Source organism: Stenella coeruleoalba (genome assembly GCF_951394435.1).
Source record: "Stenella coeruleoalba genome assembly, chromosome: 19".
Lineage (NCBI taxonomy): Eukaryota > Metazoa > Chordata > Mammalia > Artiodactyla > Delphinidae > Stenella > Stenella coeruleoalba.
The window spans coordinates 8,828,481-8,845,395 of record NC_137165.1 but is presented as its reverse complement, the minus strand read 5'-3'; the positions used below and the strand labels follow the sequence as shown (position 1 = coordinate 8,845,395).

Genomic DNA, 16,915 nt, shown 5'->3' with positions numbered 1-16,915 from the left:
AGTTTTTGCTGCGCCAGGTCTTCGTTACAGCACACGGGATCTTTAGTTGCAGCATGCAGGATCTAGTTCCCCGACCAGGGATCAGACCAGGGATCAAACCCGAGCCCCCTGCATTGGGAACGCAGGGTCTTACCCACTGGACCACCAGGGAAGTCCCCCCATTTTGATTCTTGATCTCTGATTGTCATCAGTTATTTCTCAGTCTTGAAAAACCAAGATGTTAGCCAAGAAAGATTTGTATTTTGGACTGAAAAGCCTTGAAAATCCTAGAATGCTAAATCTTTCTGGGTAAAATGATAGGTACTGGACATCTTTTATTTGAAGCAGAGGAAATCCTTGCAACTCAACATATTTTGCTAGGAGTGGAGAAGACTGTAGTTATGGCAAAAATTCCAGACCCTGGAACAGGTATGGTATGCAGATGTGAGGCTGTGAAGTTTAGGGACCGAGGCCTGGGCCACTGACCTGATTGTGGTATCTGGGGGAAAACTCAGGACCTGCACATAGGTAGACGACCGGAAACAACAGTAAACATTGTGGGATCTGCAGGGGGAGGAGGAAGAGTGATGAGGAGAAAGAAGTCAATGTGAGGTAGGAGCTGGGACTGCAACACAGGCCAGGCCACTCCCCCGAGGGACATGCCCTAACCCCGGCTCTACTGGAGCAGAGGGAAGAATAAGGGAAGGACTGGTCTGGAACATCTCGCGGGGGCAGAGGGCATAAATGCCAGAGAAACACAGCAAACGTAATACCAAAGAGAAGGTGTCATTGCCACACACGTAGGGGCGAGCGTTCAAGAGAACCACATCAGTGGGAAGGGGAGGCAAGGACATCAACACAGATCTTCACCTGGAAACCTTTTTCTCTAGCTGGTTAAAGTAGACTCGGGCTCCTGGAAGAAGTCCCCGTGGGGGAGGCAAGTGTGGGTCTTCAATATATATGTCCAAGTGAGGGGGGAATTCGCAGTCGGCCGTCTCCAGGGCTACGGTGAGCTTCACACATCGTCTCGTGGCCCCAGAGCTCCCTACAGAAGGAGAGGCGAGGGGTCAGTGGTCTCTCTCAGGATCACAAGGTCCCATCACTCTATTTCATACCTTTCCCCAAAACAGATGTCATTACCAGGCTTTATCCAGAGATGTGACAAAATCTCAGCTGAGAAAGACACCAAGGAATCTGTGAAACTGGAAGGTCAGAGAAATACAGTGAGAATGGAGGCCTAAGAAAGCAGAGACTGGAGTCAGACCCAAGGACAGAAAGGAGTTACAGTGTCTGCCGGAACATTAACTATGAGGCCCTGGAAAGCCTTGCACTGTCTCAAACCGCACGCTAAAAGTAACAGGGTTCATGGGAAAAGCAGGGTTGTGCAGATCACTCAAAACCCACACAGCCTTGCACTCAGAGGCCTCACCAAGGAACGCCCCAGCAGAGGTGAATCTGCACTTGCATTTACACCTAGAATCTCAGTCAGTCCATTGTTCACAGCTTTGTATGCTGGGGCCCACGCCCACTCCCTTCAAATCACAGGTCCTTGAAAACTTTCACTTCTGATAGGGATCGGCTTTGTAAAAATTACACATGTAATCCAGTAGGGTGTTTTGTTTGTTTGTTTACACAGGGGGGAAGTATCTCTGCAGCTTCTTCAACTGCACTGCAGCTACCCCGAAAAAGCCTACACGAGGAAAGTACAGCTGTTCCTAAAGCCATAGTTAGCCACTTCTTGCACCAAAGGAAGGTTCTTCCCTAAAGCTTTTCAGCTTTGTCCTTGTTTTTTTTGTTTCTTATATTTCCTTTTATTGCTGAAGCTTTTCCTGAACTGTGAGAAAGCCTGCTCAGTCGTTTCAGAACAGTAACATACTGGGGGAAAATCAAGTGTGAAACCCAACTTGCATCTTAGAGTGACATCATTCCTCTAGGAGCTAAATCACATGCAAGAAACACACACTGTAGCAGAGAATGGGCTGTTCATCCCACCCAACGACTGCAGAGGAAGATAGAGCAGCCAAACTAGCTGGAGAAGCTGCTGGACATTTACTTGCCACTGAGCAGGTCAGTCAGCGAGGATTCAGGCAGTGCCCTGCTGATACCCAGCACCTCTGGGATGTCCTGGGAGCTCGCAAGTTCCAGGGTCCACTCATCCTGGACAGTGAGGCAGGACGCACAGCCAGCCAGCTCCGGAGGACGCAGTGATATGCAGGATGAACCACCCTCCTTGAACAACATTGGTGTCTGCCAGGAAATGGGGAGATGATTGTCTCTGAGTGTGTCCTGGTCCGGAGACAGGTTCCTAACATACTACGATCCAGTTTTGTTTCCTCTCTGGAGCCTAGTGAAGGAAGTGATCCAGACACAGACAGGCCTTCTATTTGATCTAAATCCACCCTTCTTCTAGGAGACCTAGAAGTTCCTCTCCAGACCCCAAGCCAAAAAATGCTTTCTGGGGAAGGGCATGGTGAACTGGGCACTCACGGGAGGGCCAGGGACCACGAGTCGGTACACTTGCCCTGGGTGCAAGAACTCAAACCAGCGGACTGAGGAGCTGAGGAAGATGAGGAGAACCTGAGGGGGAGAGCAGGGTCCCTCAGACAGGGGCTGGGGCACAGGACGTCAGATCCCAGGTCCCAGGCCCCAGTTTACCTTCTGATCCGAGTTTTCACCTTCCCTGGGCTCGGGTGGGCCCCATCCAGTTCCCTCCTTCCTCTGGGTGCCCCCAAGCCAGCTCCCTAACACGAGGAAGCTGAGGGTGGGCTTGGGCACCTCCGAACTGGCTCCTGGGGGGACACAGAAGTTCCTCTTCATCAGTGCCTCCTTGTGGGACAGCAAGAACAGCCGGCTCTGGCCTATGTGGGGACCCTCTGGCAGGGAGGGCTCTGTCTGAGGAGGCCTTGAGGAGGTGGCCGAGTGAAGGACGGGTCTGGGCACAGACAGGATCAGGGCATCAGCCAGGAAAATCTGGACATAGACTCTGTCGGGAGAGACAAGGAATAGGTTTCTTAGCGATGCAGGCACTGGATGTTGTGGGCCCCAGAGTTCTACCACCTGCACCGGGCCCTTCCCCTTCCCCTCAGGGTCTCAGAGGACAGCCACCACCCTAAGGACCAACCTGGCCTGCTTCTTCTGCATGAAGCCTGTCATGCTCAGCTCCTTCCAGGAAGGGAAGTTGCTTCTGACATTCCTTTCTACGACCAACTGGAACCTCTCCGCCCGCACCAGGCAGCCTGGAGGAAGAAAGTTTTCTATTTTGGCAAGAGGGGAGGATTGTGGGATGGGCAGTAGAGCCGACCGCCCTGCAAGTCTCACTGCCTGACTCAGGCCAGAGATGCTCCCCTAACACAACGTGAAGGCCTAGGCCGGAGCCCCATCTTGGAGGAGTCATACCTCCAAGGGAGAAACCATTCCATCTGCATGGCCAATCCCACCCCTGGCCACCTAGGCTGAGAGGCCTTGATTCTACTTTCTCATAAATCCCTAAAACGCCTGCTCCGAGATCTGAAAAGCTTTCCTCTCCAGGGTTTCCCTGCCTACAAACCTCAATAAGCCCAAATAAGCCCCATTACTCTTCCACACTAAGAAGGTAAGAAATGGAAGTTGTCATCCTGGTGTGCCTAGGGAGGGAGAAGTGAATGTTGGGAATTGTAGTTCTGGCCAGGAACCCCTTGCTCCTTTACACCACCTGCCAATACCAGCCTCCTACACCTCCCGCCAGACTGGTTGATCAACAGAAGCCACTCCAGCATCTCTAGTAAATCCCAGCAGTGCTTTCTGCCAAGCCCCCAGTTCGGAGAACCTCTACCCCACCACCATCTCTCTCCACCTCTGAACTCCAAACCTATGAGCCCGGGGTCAGCGAGGGGCTGCGAGGGCTTGGCCAGGAGTAGGCAGGGGAGGGAACCGCTTTGGTCCTGAAGTCGCAGACAACCTTTACGAGACGAAGGCACCAGAATCCCAAGCAGAACCTACAAGGAGACGAAGGCCGAGGCATCAAGTCTTATTAAACAGATATACTGAGCATCTACCACGTGCCAGGCACTGTGTTAACTGTTAGAGCTACAAAGTGAACCACAAAAACATGGTCTGTGACCTCAAAGAATTTATATTGAAGTGAGGTAGACAGATGTGGAAAAAATGCACCTGCATTCACACATTTAGTAGCCAGAGAGAAAGTATACAAACCGAGGTTAGAGCTAGGAGACCATGGAGGAACTCCCAAGACATAATAAGGAGTTTGGGTTTGATTTTATACACACTGGTAGAAACAAGAGAAGCAGTTAAATTAAGAGAGTTTTATAATCGATGTTCAATTGTACCCCATCCCTTTCTAGTTGCTACAAGAGAACGGATTAGAGGGGGCCAAGAAGAGGTGGAGTATTCTAGTTAGAAGGCTAGTGTAATCAAAATGACAAGAAAGGACTACGGTAGTGGTAGTGAAAATGGCAAAAAGAGGAAGTCCCATGAGCCCCGCTGGAAACACACTTACTGGGGCCGGGTGGAAGGCAGAGGGCAGCAGACAGAGCCAGGACCAGGCCAGGCGCTGATTGAGTTGGCAACTGGGCAGGTGAGAAGCCTCTGGGAGGGGCAGAAGGGTCTTAGGGTCAAAGGAGGCCCAGGCCCTGCACTTCCCTTCCTCTTTCAGGGCGGCCAGTGTAGGGAAAGAGCAGGGGGTCTGCAGTCGAGCGTACTGTCAGAGAGAAGAGACATCAGATTATGTGTCCCCTGTGCCCGGGGTGTCCCCCAGGGCGTTAGCTCTGCCAACTCCATTCCCCCACATCCTCAGACCTTCTGCAGCGGACAGTGATGCGGCTCTTCAAGGATCTCGTTGTGTGTATTCCGACCGGGGCAGCCAGGTGGAACGAGAACCTCCAAGGTAGGGGCCAGGATTTGTAGTCCCAGGCTGAGGTTCCCAGGCGAGGAATGCTGCAGGAACTGGTGGTGTCTCAGCACATGGGGACACAGCCTTGGCCACGGAAAGAAGTGGAGTCACTTCCCCCAAAGACCCTGTCTCTCCCAGAATCTGGCTTCGCTGACAGAGGAAGTGTCCCACTCCCACCGCCTCCCCAGCCCAGACCGTCGTCCTCCTCACTTGCAGGCCAGCTCCTCCAGGGCCTTGGAGGCCCACAGGTAGAGGGGAAGTCCTAACTGATGTTCCCACACCAGCTGCTCATACAGGGAGGCCCCGGGGGCTCGGTGGGAAGACTGAGTCTCAGGCATCAGACGAGAGAAGCCCTGAAGTAGAACGGCGCCACGGAGGCAGGGGGCTAACATGGGCCTTCTCGTCCCCCCACCCATTGACTGCAGGAGGTGAACATCCTGGAGCTGGGGAGGCAGAAGGGAAAAAGCAACTCAGTGATCGCAGGCAGAGTTAAATGCAGTTTTCCACTGCCTGGGTCCCAGGAGAAATACAATTTCTCCTTTACAGGTTGCTTCCCTCCAGCCCCTTATGCCTCGCCTTCCATCACAAGCCGCTCCCCTGAGGTAAGGCTTCATCTCCCAGAAGCCTCACTCAGCCTTTCTTTGGGCCCGGGGGCTCCTGGCCAGCGGGGCCCTGGCTGCTCACCTGCACTTCAGCTCCAGTTGGAAGGCCCTTCTGGAAAGGAGAGGCTCTGGACCTAACTGCTCCTCCCAGAGCCCCACTCTCTACTCCCTTCTGACCTGAGCTCTCGTCCAAATCATTCTTAACAAAAGCACCCCCGCGCCCCAACACACATTTATTATTTTTATAATCTTGCTGTAGAGGCGTCGACCTGCTGCAAAGAAGGACCAGCCCGTAAAGGTAAGACAAGCTACTGAAAGGGTCTCCTTCTGTCACCAACCCTGGCCCCTCACATACCTCCAGACGGACTCCTGGTCGCACTACCCGCCTGAGGCCATGGAACTGCTGGTAGGCAAGGCAGAGCCCCAGCTGCCCGTCCAGCTCGTAGAGGCCCGCAGGATGATTCAGCGTGCCCGTGACGGTTCCCTGCAAAGAAGCCAAAGGGCCAGGTGATCCCCGTTCCCATCCTCTTTGGAGACCGCCACGTTTCCTGCCCTTCGGGCTCAAGGATCTCTCCCTTATGCTCACCGTGTATGATAAGAGCCTGGAGTCCCGGACGAGACCGTCTGGACCTGGACCCTTCTTGTCTTGCGGATTGCTGAGTATGGGGAGTGGCTGGGGGTTGGTCTCCAAGGGGGCTCCTTCCAGCTCCAGTTCCAGCTCTCGCACACATTCTGGTTTCAGTGGCAAAAGCCGGGAGGAGGGACTGGTCATCCAAATCCGGTAACGGTGACCAGGGAGCTTGGACGCTCGCAGCTCCGTCAGCACATAGGCCTTATGAGGCCAAAGGGCTCGGTGCCACACCAGCTGCGCAGGGATCTGGCTTGTGCGGAAGCAGGCAACACGGTACGTGAGAGGCTTCCCATGATGCTGCCCCTCTGCCAGGGTCCCTTCCCATCACAATGTGACCCTCAAAGACCTACTCCTCGAGAGCCTTTCCTTGCCTCTTCATCTTCCCTGCTCCCCAATTAAATCTTAAGCCACAGAACTCTCAGGATCTCTCCCCTCTCATGGAAATGGAAAATATTTCCTAATCCCTCCCCCAAGGCACAAACCAGCCCTACAACTTTCTCCAAAATATATAAATATTCCTTTCAGAAAATTCTGCCCTTTCCCCATCCCACTCCAACATACAAACCAGCCATACAAACAATGTTCACTTATTTAATCAGTATGCACACGGTACGTAAGTATCCAGTATTGGGATAGATGTTAAGGGAAATATCATAGACTTCTCTCATCTCCAACATATTTCAAACCACGGGGAAACACAGACACAAACCCAAGTAATAACATGGAGCCATGTATGATCAAGTGGCAAAAACAATACACATCTGGTAAGGTTTCAGAGAAAGAAAGAGGTCGGGATGGGTTGGAATGATCAGGAAGGCCAAGTGAAAGAAGCTGAACTTGCCAAGGTCCTGAAGGCCATCTCTGCTTTGCTGACGTAGAGAGGAGAGAGGAGCGGGACTCAAGCACAGGCAACAACACAGAAATGTTCAGAACCCAGAATGAGCAAGGCCATGAAAACCCTGCCGGGACGGAGGAGGAATGGCCTTGGCAGTTGCCAGAGACAGGATGGAAGGGCCGAGATGAAGAAAAAACCCAGAAATAACATGCTGAAGACTTTCAGTCTTTCGGAAAGGGAGAGACATCCAAGTAGGAAAATAAAAATGAACGGCAGAGGGTCTCCTATGGAATGGAGCAAGGTGGCTGTTGAAGAAATTTAAGCAAAAGGAAAAAAGTTACATAGATGAGACCGTTAATAAGTATAACAATCTTCTAGGGCATGTCCCTCCCAGAGCACGGCTGCCATTCTCAGGGGCTTCAAAACACACTGATGACTCTGGATACTTGAACTTCACAGTCCCCTATGCTCGGCTTCACAGACCCCCATTTCTCTCTAAAACCAGCTGAGTACCACCAGTCAGACCTTGGACGTCACAACTCATCGTAAGGTATTGCCAAGATTTCACTTAAGCTTACTGCTTATGCAAAACAAGTAGCTAATGATGGTCTGACTGAACACACGAATGAATGACTGAATACTATTGCTTCTGCTCTCCCCTGCTCCCCCTGGGCTCACTAGACTTCCTCTAACCTCTTACTAGGCCCTCCCAATATTGCAGCCACTTCTCCTTTATTCAGACGTTGAGGTCCTTCCCTTCCTCTGTCCGAATGCCAGGACCTGAATACCTATCCCCTGAATCCTGCCCTTTTTACCCACACTTCACCCTTGAGTTTACAGCATCACAGCCCTCTTTCCTCAACTCTTCTTCTAAGACAAAAACCCTGCTGAGGAAGACAGGCCCACACCACCCCAGGGCAAAACACGGACGCTAACCCTCTCCAGCTGCGCCTCCGTCACTGCTTAGCGATCTCTTATCCTCACCTGCCTGGCACAGCAGTTTACCCTGAACCTTTACTCCTCTCTTCAGAGTTCAGTCTTTCTAGACACGACCTCACTCCTCTATCATGGAGGTGATTCACTGGGATCATCTAGAGTGACGGTATTTCACCAATGTGTCTCTTCAGCAGCCTGTAAACAAACCAAGATCACTCCTCCCCTGAGCACCCAGACTTATTCCAAGGCCCACCTCTGCACCCTCACAGTGCCTTGTGCATGTGCATGACTCTACCCCAGCCCTTATGACCCTGAACAGTAATCATTGACTCACTTACCTGGCTGAGAGCTTCCAGAGGACAAGAGCCGTCAACTTACTCAATTCTGTGCCTCTGAAATGACCAAAGCCCCTAGCATACAGCATATACTCAATAAAGGGCCAATCTTGGTACAGGTGATACTCCAGTCCCAGACAGCCCTCCCTCTCTTCTAGGGATTCAAATCCTAGCCACCTTCAAGAACCAGATCGAGTCTAAACTCTCCCTCCTTAGGCTTCTCTCCACATAATAAACTCTAGCTAACCTGCTATAGCAGTTACAACTATACCACACAACTTGGAACTTACACACTGTTCTGTATTATGCTCTGCTTGTTTTACAAATCAATATGATATAGAATCTACAATAAGATTATAAACTACCCAAAGGGCTTGGCCTACTTTAGTTGCCCTGCAGAAATTCAAGTGCATTTCAGAGCTTTCCCCCTCGAATGAGCCAATCCTACCATGCCCAGAATTTTTGAATACTCTAGGAGACTTAAAACATTCTAATGTAAACAATATACATAAGCTCCTCTTTAACCCAAGAGGAAAAAACAAGATTAGAAATTTGGGTGGTTTGTAAGCGTTTTCAGTTTCTTTATACTCTAATTACTGTTACTCCAGCTCATGACACACACAGATACAGGTAAGAATTCTTATAGTGCTAGTAAATTTCATAGTTTCCTATTTCGATATGCATGTTAAAGAGCCCGTTCATCCTTTAATTGTTTTGAATGCTTCTGAAACGTTATTCAGATAATTGTATAAATCATATAACAATAATCAGTATAAAAATGAATGACTTTAAAATCATACCAGGGACTTCCCTGGTGGCACAGTGGATAAGACTCCCCACTCCCAATGTAGGGAGCCCAGGTTTGATCCCTGGTCAGGGAACTAGATCCGACATGCATGCCGCAACTAAGAGTTTGCATGCCACAACTAAGGAGCCCATGTGCTACAACTAAGGAGCTGGCAAGCTGCAACTAAAGAGCCCACCCTGCTGCAACTAAGACCCGGCACAACCAAATAAATAAATATTTTAAAAATAATAATTAAAAAAATAAAATCGTACCAGTTGATGTAAAAAGACTCAACAATAAGTACCAAGTTTTACTAAAAGTACATGTATTTCATGTTTTAATGGTGTTAAGATAACTACTCTCCTTGCTCATTCTTCTAATGCAGGGGAAAAACAAGTGATTCTGGCAGGTTTTCAAAATGGGACACATGATACAAAAGTTGTCTCCTCGAATGAGCTGCACAGCAGGGAAGTCTACTCCCCACCTCCTGTATGTAGGGAAAGCGTCACTCACACTGTTCCCTCAACAGCACTGTTCCAGAAATAACTCTCCCCAGCTGTCCTCCTTTCCCACCTGGTTCCTCCTATGATGTTATCTTTCCTATTAGGAGCTCATACCCCCCTCCCACACCTCCACACCCCTGAATTGACCCTAATCCTCACCTGCACGATGACAGACACATGGCTGCCAACTGGGGATGATCCACCAAGAGACAGGATGAAGTAGGCTTTCCTTCGACTTGTCACCAGAGCGCTCAATCGAACCAGCTCCCCAGCAAGGTTTGGCTGCACAGTTCTGTGCTTGCTTCTAAAAAAAAGTAGAGACAGAAGTCATTTTTATTTCTCTCTTTTTTTCTCCCCTACAAATGCCTTCCTTTCCACTATTACCTAGTAGTGATGTAAAATTTCCATAGCCCAAAGCCATTGTTCAAACTCTTCAAACCTCCTTCAAACCTCCTTCAAACTCTACCTGCCCTTAGATAAGGCACACTTCCCTGGAAGAATCTGGCTCTTAACTTTCTGAGAGGCCCCACTGTTCCCCTGATTGGGAACATTCCATCTATATTACTCTCAATGCCTTTCTTTCCCTCCTTCCACTGACCCACCATCATCGTCCCAGTTTTACAGTGCTGCCTCCTCCCCTACACGGAAGAATTACCTGTGCCTGAGCAGGTGGGAAGCCATCTCTGGGTAGAGAACAGGGATGGGGGTGAGGGGGCCAGGACTGATGGTCAAGGGAAACACTGGCACAGGGGCACCCCAGAGCTCCAAGTGCCCTTCTCCTGAGGACTTCATTGCAGGAGGGAGGTAACTCCAGTTGGGGAACAGAAAGAGATGGCCCAACCAAGAAAGGTCCAGATCTATAAGCTAGAAAAGACCAAGGGCAAGGATTAATCAGGACCCTGGCATCCAGTCCACCCCCCTCCATCTTTGTTCCCTCAGAGACTTAATTGTCTTGCTCCCTAGACACCATTCTTATTAGTATCTGAGGGATCTGACTGCCCCCTTCCTACTCACCTCACAGCCCAGGGTACCAGTGTTATCTCTTATATAGAGGCTTCCATTCCTGCACTCTTGTTCCAAGTCCCCTGATAGGTCTGTTAGTGTCCCTAAAAGTAACAGCCGTTCCCGGGGCAGGGGGATGCCACGTGGTCCGGCCTCTTTGGTCCAATCCTGGTACGCAGTACTGCTCCAGGACAGGTGGCTGCAGCATGGGAGACGTTGGTGGGTCCTGAGGTCCTTTACTGAGACAAAGCTGCAGAGTGAAGGGAACAGAGGTTTCGTAAAGCTATGTTCAAGCCTAGGAATTTTATCCTCAACCCCAACAAATCCCCCAAGATCCCAAGGAAAGATCAATGGGGAACCTGGACTAAGAAAGTTTGATTGATTGAAAAAACTGGGAGTGAGGGCCTAAGAAAATGAGGATGGGGTCTGGGTCCAAACACTGGGTAGTACCTAGGGAAGGCAGGAAGAAAGTCTGTGCTGAATCATATCTTGAACAAGACAGTGCCACAGAGAGGACCCGGAGAAATGGAGTGGGAATGTAAGAGCAGCCTGAGGAGATGAGCAGGTGGGGAGAACATTTTAGAGACAACACAAACTGCTCCCCTGACAGCATCTCAGCTCTCAGCTCCACAGAGAACTTCAGTGGGGGCACTAAGGCATCTGCCTAATGGCTCAACCTCATTGGCCCCGGCCAGGTTTCCTTCCTAGTCTGGAGTATCACAGTACTAGAGACTGGCTGGGAAGCTGAGGCTGAGGTGGGAGTTGATATCACAAGCTCCCAAATCTCAAGAGATGTTTGAGATCAACCATTCTTAAGCAAAGTGCCGCAACACTGCTGAGTCACTACCAATTGTGAGGTATATCACAGAGAATGTGATACAAGTTAAATTATCAAAGTGGTGATAGATTCACATTTTTGTAATACCATTATTATATTCCCACGGTTTTTTCACTCATCTCCACTCCCATGGTTTTTTCAGCGGAAAAGAAACAGGATAAGGTTACAAAACATGACAATTTATCCTCCTTGTTGCACTCATGAACATAAGCTACATGTGAGTGCTAAAGATTAGAAATGCTGTTCTAGATGGCCCACACCCCTTCCACATCTGCCTCATTCTTCCCCAATGACTTCAGAGCAGATAAAAGGCAAAGACAGAAACTAACATCGTTGCACCCCTGCTATACACATACTGTACTGGGTCCATTCACGCTCAATATTGCATTGAGTCTTCACCAAAAATCCCTGGAAACAGACCAATGAGGAAATTTACAGAGGTTCAGGTACACAGTGGTGCAGGTGGCAAAGCCAGGTATGTCTCACTCAAAAGTCTTTTTGTCTTTCCCTACTTCTGTAAAAGCCTAGGAAAAAACAACTGGAGGGAACCGTGCCTTTACCCTAGGCACCTTCAGGACAGAAAACAGTAAGGATAGGGGTCACTTTTCTCAGATTCTTCAGGGTTTGGGTCAGGAAACTGAAGGTGATAACCACAGACCTTTTGCATGGGCCACTGCCCTCCAACTTTCAAGGCCACCACAGTACCTGGCACACAGCAGGCACTCAGTGAAGGGAAATGGAAAAATGAATGAATATTTATACCTGTCAAATAAATTTTACTCTATCTTCATCCACCATCTTCTACATATTGTGCTATCTAGTCTACATTTATCCTGAAGAATAACAAGAAACTTAAACAGGTTGCAAGTTTTCTAAAAATTGCTGACTTACCACTTTTCAATTATTCTTTTTGGATTTTCAGTTATTATTGGGAAATAACAAAATAAACAAAGCTAAACAGATTTCTACCTTTTTTAAAAAAAGAAAAAAGTGATACGTTTAGTCACGTAACAGAATACCACACGGCAGTTAAAATAAATGACCTAGAGCTATCAATGTGAATAAATCTCACAAGCATAATGTTAAGCACAAAAAAGCAAACCGCAGATGATATACAAGGTATGGTACCATTTATACAAAGTCTAAAGGTATGTAAAACTACTGAATATTGCTTAGGGATAGATGCATGGATAGAAAAAATATAAAGATATTCACAAGAATGATATACCCTCATACTCCAGATACTAGTTACTTCTATGAGGAAGTAAGCAGGTTTCTTTTTGCAGAACTTTGCGGAGCCTTTAACATGTCAATGAGCCTCATGATTCTCCTAGAGAAGTTTATCTTATGCGATGTCTCTCAAACTTATTTGGCCATGCAACCCTTTTCCTGTAGTACTTTATTAACATTGCCTAGAACGGTTTAGGAATGGTAGTATAGTGTTAAAAAGGACAAAACTAAAAAAGCACCTTCAGAAGACCTCAAACTCAGGTCTTTCAAAATCAACGATCTATACTTGCTGAAGTCACAGTCTGTATCTTAGTTTCCTAATGCACAAAACGAAATAGTATCAGCCTCTCTCCCCACTTTGAGGGTTCTTTTTCCGTATTTTCTATCTTCTCACGCCCCTCTCCTTGTCTCTAAACTTGACTTGAGACAATTAAGGAGAACTACAAGAAAAGGAAAGCAGCTTGATGGAGAATGAGAAAGACTGGCAGAAGGGGTTTTCTTTAGACCACCTTTTTCTCCCCTTAAGTTTCCCCTTAGTCAACTCAAATGGTAAGTCCTTCTTTTTCAATCCCAAATTTAACTTTCCTGGGAATCCCACTTCTCCTTACCTGTAGCTGAGGGGCAGTGTTAAACCCTGGTTCCTTCCCTGGGGCAACCAGACAGTCTTCACACAGTCAATTACCAACTGAGTCAACTGGACATCAGGCTCCTTGCCAGGTGGACACAGGGTCTCTTCGATGAAGGCCTGGGCAGCCTCAAGCCAGGCTTGCTCCTGAGGAAAGTGAAGCGAGTTCAAACACCTTCCTGACCATCTTGCCCACCAAGGAAACTGGGGAATAATAATGGAATAGATTTTTTTAAAAAATCAAGAGGGAGGACTTCCCTGGTGGCACAGTGGTTAAGAATCCACCTACAGATGCAGGTGACATGGGTTCAATCCCTGGTCCTGGAAGATCCCACATGCCGCGAAGCAACTAAGCCTGTGCGCTACAACTACTGAGCCCGCACACCGCAACTACTGAAGCCCAGGTGCCTAGAGCCTATGCTCTGCAATAAGAGAAGCCCCCGCACTGCAACGAAGAGTAGCCCCCGCTCGCCGCAACTAGAGAAAGCCTGCGTGCAACAACAAAGACCCAACACAGCCAAAAAAAAACACCAAAAGTCAACCGGGAAAAAATGAAGATGTAAAGTAAAGCAGTTTAGAGCTTGAAGAAACCTTAGAAGTCTTAGTTTAGCCAATCAACTTAGACAACTGGCCATCCAGCTTTGGTCTTGCCTCTTTCTTTAACAAACCTGTACCGATCCTTAAAGTGCTCAATTAGAATAAATATTCCTTGTGAACTCTTCTTTGAGCATCCCCGGCAGAATGCTGCTCCCTCCTTGGAGCTCCCACAGTACCTTGCACGTGGAGCAATGACCACCAGATACAGTGGCAGCCCACCTTCTATGGGGTCTGATTCTAAAGCCAGCAAGTTGAAAAACAAGACTGGTCTAAGGTCACCCTCAAAAAAAATCCTTTAAATTGCTCAAAAGGAATAGTACGTAACACTACAGTAATATGTATATGGAAATGGAAATGTGCCTAATAACAGACATTCCATAAAAGGACATAAGCAGAGGGATTTCCCTGGTGGCGCAGTGGTTGGGAGTCTGCCTGCCGATGCAGGGGACACGGGTTCGTGCCCCGGTCCGGGAGGATCCCACATGCCGTGGAGCGGCTGGGCCCGTGAGCCATGGCCGCCGAGCCTGCGCGTCCGGAGCCTGTGCTCCGCAACGGGAGAGGCCACAGCAGTGAGAGGCCCGCGTACTGCAAAAAAGGACATAAGCAGAGTATAATTTTTAAGCATCCCCCTCTTTTTTTAGTGGAGTGTACACATCTGAGTGCCTATAAGCTAAATATATATGAGATACAATCCCACTGGAATTGTTTCCTGTTCTGTCTTTGTAGCTAAGATGTGGGCTTCCTAAGGAGGACAGGAACGATCTCTGTATATGTACCAGATTCTGGGGACATAGTAGCCTTTATATATAGATAACTCTAGGGGAGGGGGCCAGTTTAGCCTACTCCTAGTGCTAAGCAGATTTATTTTAAAATTCTGACAGAGTTCAACAATACTTAATGACCTTTACCCTTCTTGATCCCCAGTAATAATTCAAAACCATTATAGCTGTATCCCTGCTCCTCCAGTCACTCCTCCACATCCAGTTAACCTTTAGCAGCTTGAAAACAGCTTGAAAAACCAGTGTTCAAGTTCTAGATGACTTCAGTGTCCTTGTGGATGGCCCTATCATTGACTTTCACCTTCACCCCATCTCAGTCAAACACTCTTGTTCATGGTCAGTGTTGTCAAAATTGGACCAGGTTATCACTCAGAACTGCCCACCAACATCACACTCCCACTTTTTGCCTTCCTCTCTTGATCTTCTCTTTTAGCTCCTATTCCTGAGGACCTGTCCATTGGCACACTGAATACTACTCTTTCTCAAAGTGGTACTGATGCCTCAGAATCACCAAAGTTCTGTTTAAAATGCAACTGATATTTAGGTGATCCTGTCTATTGACTCAGAAGCCAGGAGTGGGTGGGGTGGGGGGATTTAGCTCCAGAGTGTGTTTTGAACTTGGGTCCTGTGTAGGGAAAGGAAGAAGTGAAAGAGGACATCCACATGTCACGGCAGAACTATTCGGTTGAGGGTGCTATTTGCCAAGTTAGTGAACATCGGAAGAGGGGTGGATTTTCTGAAAAGCTCAGTGTTGGGCATATGTGGTGCCTGTAGGTTGGCCAGATGGAGACTCTGGCAGGCAGATGGATATAACTAGAGCTCAGGAGAGAGATCACAGCCAAAGTAGAGATTTAGGAAAAATCAGCATCTATCACTGGCTATTAAAGCCATGCAGTCAGTGGATGAGGTCGAGAAGAAAGTGTACAGTGTTCTCAAACTTCGGCCTATATCAGTATTAATCTGGGGAGCTTACTTAATTTAGATGCTATCTCCTCAGTATCTTTTTACTCTGTTTTCACCTCTGGAACCTCAACATTGCTGCCATGGTCAGGGTCACTACCATCTCTTACTACATTTAAATCACAGCGTTCTAACTGATACTCTCTAGTCCAGGGGTCCCCAACTCCCGGGCCATGGACCGGTACCGGTCGGTGGCCTGTTAGGAACCAGGCAGCATAGGAGGAGGTGAGCAGCGGGCGGTGAGCAAGCGAAGCTTCATCTGTATTTACAGCCACTCCCCATTGCTCGCATTATCGGCTGAGCTCCGCCTACTTTCAGAGCAGCGAGGGCATTAGATTCTCATAGAAGCAAGAACCCTACTGTGACCTGCGCATGTGAGGGATCTAGGCTGTGCACTCCTTACGAGAATCTAACGCCTGATGATCTGAGGTGGAGCTGAGGCAGTGTGACGCTAGCGCTGGGTAGCAGCTGCAAAAACACATTATCATTAGCAGAGAGGTTTGACTGCATAGAGACCATAATAAATCAATGTGCTTGAATCATCCCGAAACCATCCCCCCACAAAAAAGAAACTGTCTTCCACGAAACCGGTCCCAGGTGCCAAAAAGGTTGGAGACCACCGCAGTCCACTCTCTACTCTGCTACTCAGGAAACGAAAACAAAACTTATCCACTCTTTTGCTTAAAACCCTTCAATAACTCCCAATTATCCTCCTGCCTACCAAGACTTACGAGGCTGTCACCTTTGACCTCTCCACCACCACCCAGCTGAACTTTCTGAGTTTTTCAAAGACACCTACTCTGTCTCTTGCCTTTGAACATGTTTTTTGCCTCCGCCTTGAAACCTCTTTTAGCGCTTTTTTTTGTTTCCTTGCTAACTCCTGCACGTACTTCGGGTCTCAGAAGCTTTTCCAGATTATCGGTTACCCCTTTCCCATACAGCTGCGTCAGAGGTCTCCCCCAGGAATCTACACCCCCACAGTTAGCCGTTCGTCGGCTCCTGGCTTCCCATTGGGCTTGAAGCCTAAAGAGTGGACAGAGGTGTATTTATGGTTCACAGCCGGCGCCACAGCCATAGTGGAATAAATGTAATCGCAGAACCAGTGAGAGGGGCGGGACGAAGAGCCTCACCGTCCCCCCTCGCCTGGGGGCGGCCAGCTAAGTCAGGGAGGCAAAGAGGCAAGGTGGAGCTTACAGGAGCAGAAAGAAAATACGGGACAGGCAAGAAAAAAGGGACGAGGGGCAGACAACAGCACTCACGGAGCCATGAGCCTCAGCCCGGCAGGCAGCCATGATGCCCCGGCGACTCCACCCCCTGGAAAGCGCGCGGAGGCTCTAAGGCAGGCTGGCCCGTGACGTCATCGGCGGGCGCCCCCCTGGCTCCACCTC

The 16,915-nt window shown here is 48.8% G+C and overlaps 1 protein-coding gene across 1 annotated transcript in view; it reads right to left on the bottom strand.

Annotated features, from left to right (window-relative positions):
• Nucleotides 1-16,860, bottom strand: part of CTC1 (CST telomere replication complex component 1) — an 18,920-nt gene extending 2,060 nt beyond the window's left edge. Inside the window, exons 1-18 of the mRNA XM_079905754.1 lie at nt 16,787-16,860; nt 13,175-13,338; nt 10,511-10,748; nt 10,152-10,360; nt 9,656-9,800; nt 6,056-6,346; nt 5,825-5,953; nt 5,078-5,310; nt 4,774-4,951; nt 4,475-4,675; nt 3,827-3,953; nt 3,101-3,215; nt 2,635-2,962; nt 2,467-2,556; nt 2,033-2,226; nt 1,120-1,181; nt 850-1,024; nt 466-543 (exon numbers count right to left, since the gene is read on the bottom strand). Of these exons, the coding sequence (XP_079761880.1) occupies nt 466-543; nt 850-1,024; nt 1,120-1,181; nt 2,033-2,226; nt 2,467-2,556; nt 2,635-2,962; nt 3,101-3,215; nt 3,827-3,953; nt 4,475-4,675; nt 4,774-4,951; nt 5,078-5,310; nt 5,825-5,953; nt 6,056-6,346; nt 9,656-9,800; nt 10,152-10,360; nt 10,511-10,748; nt 13,175-13,338; nt 16,787-16,819 (2,990 nt within the window). The 5' untranslated portion in view covers nt 16,820-16,860. The remainder of the gene's footprint in view (nt 1-465; nt 544-849; nt 1,025-1,119; nt 1,182-2,032; nt 2,227-2,466; nt 2,557-2,634; nt 2,963-3,100; nt 3,216-3,826; nt 3,954-4,474; nt 4,676-4,773; nt 4,952-5,077; nt 5,311-5,824; nt 5,954-6,055; nt 6,347-9,655; nt 9,801-10,151; nt 10,361-10,510; nt 10,749-13,174; nt 13,339-16,786) is intronic.
• Between the last annotated feature and the right edge of the window lie 55 nt (nt 16,861-16,915).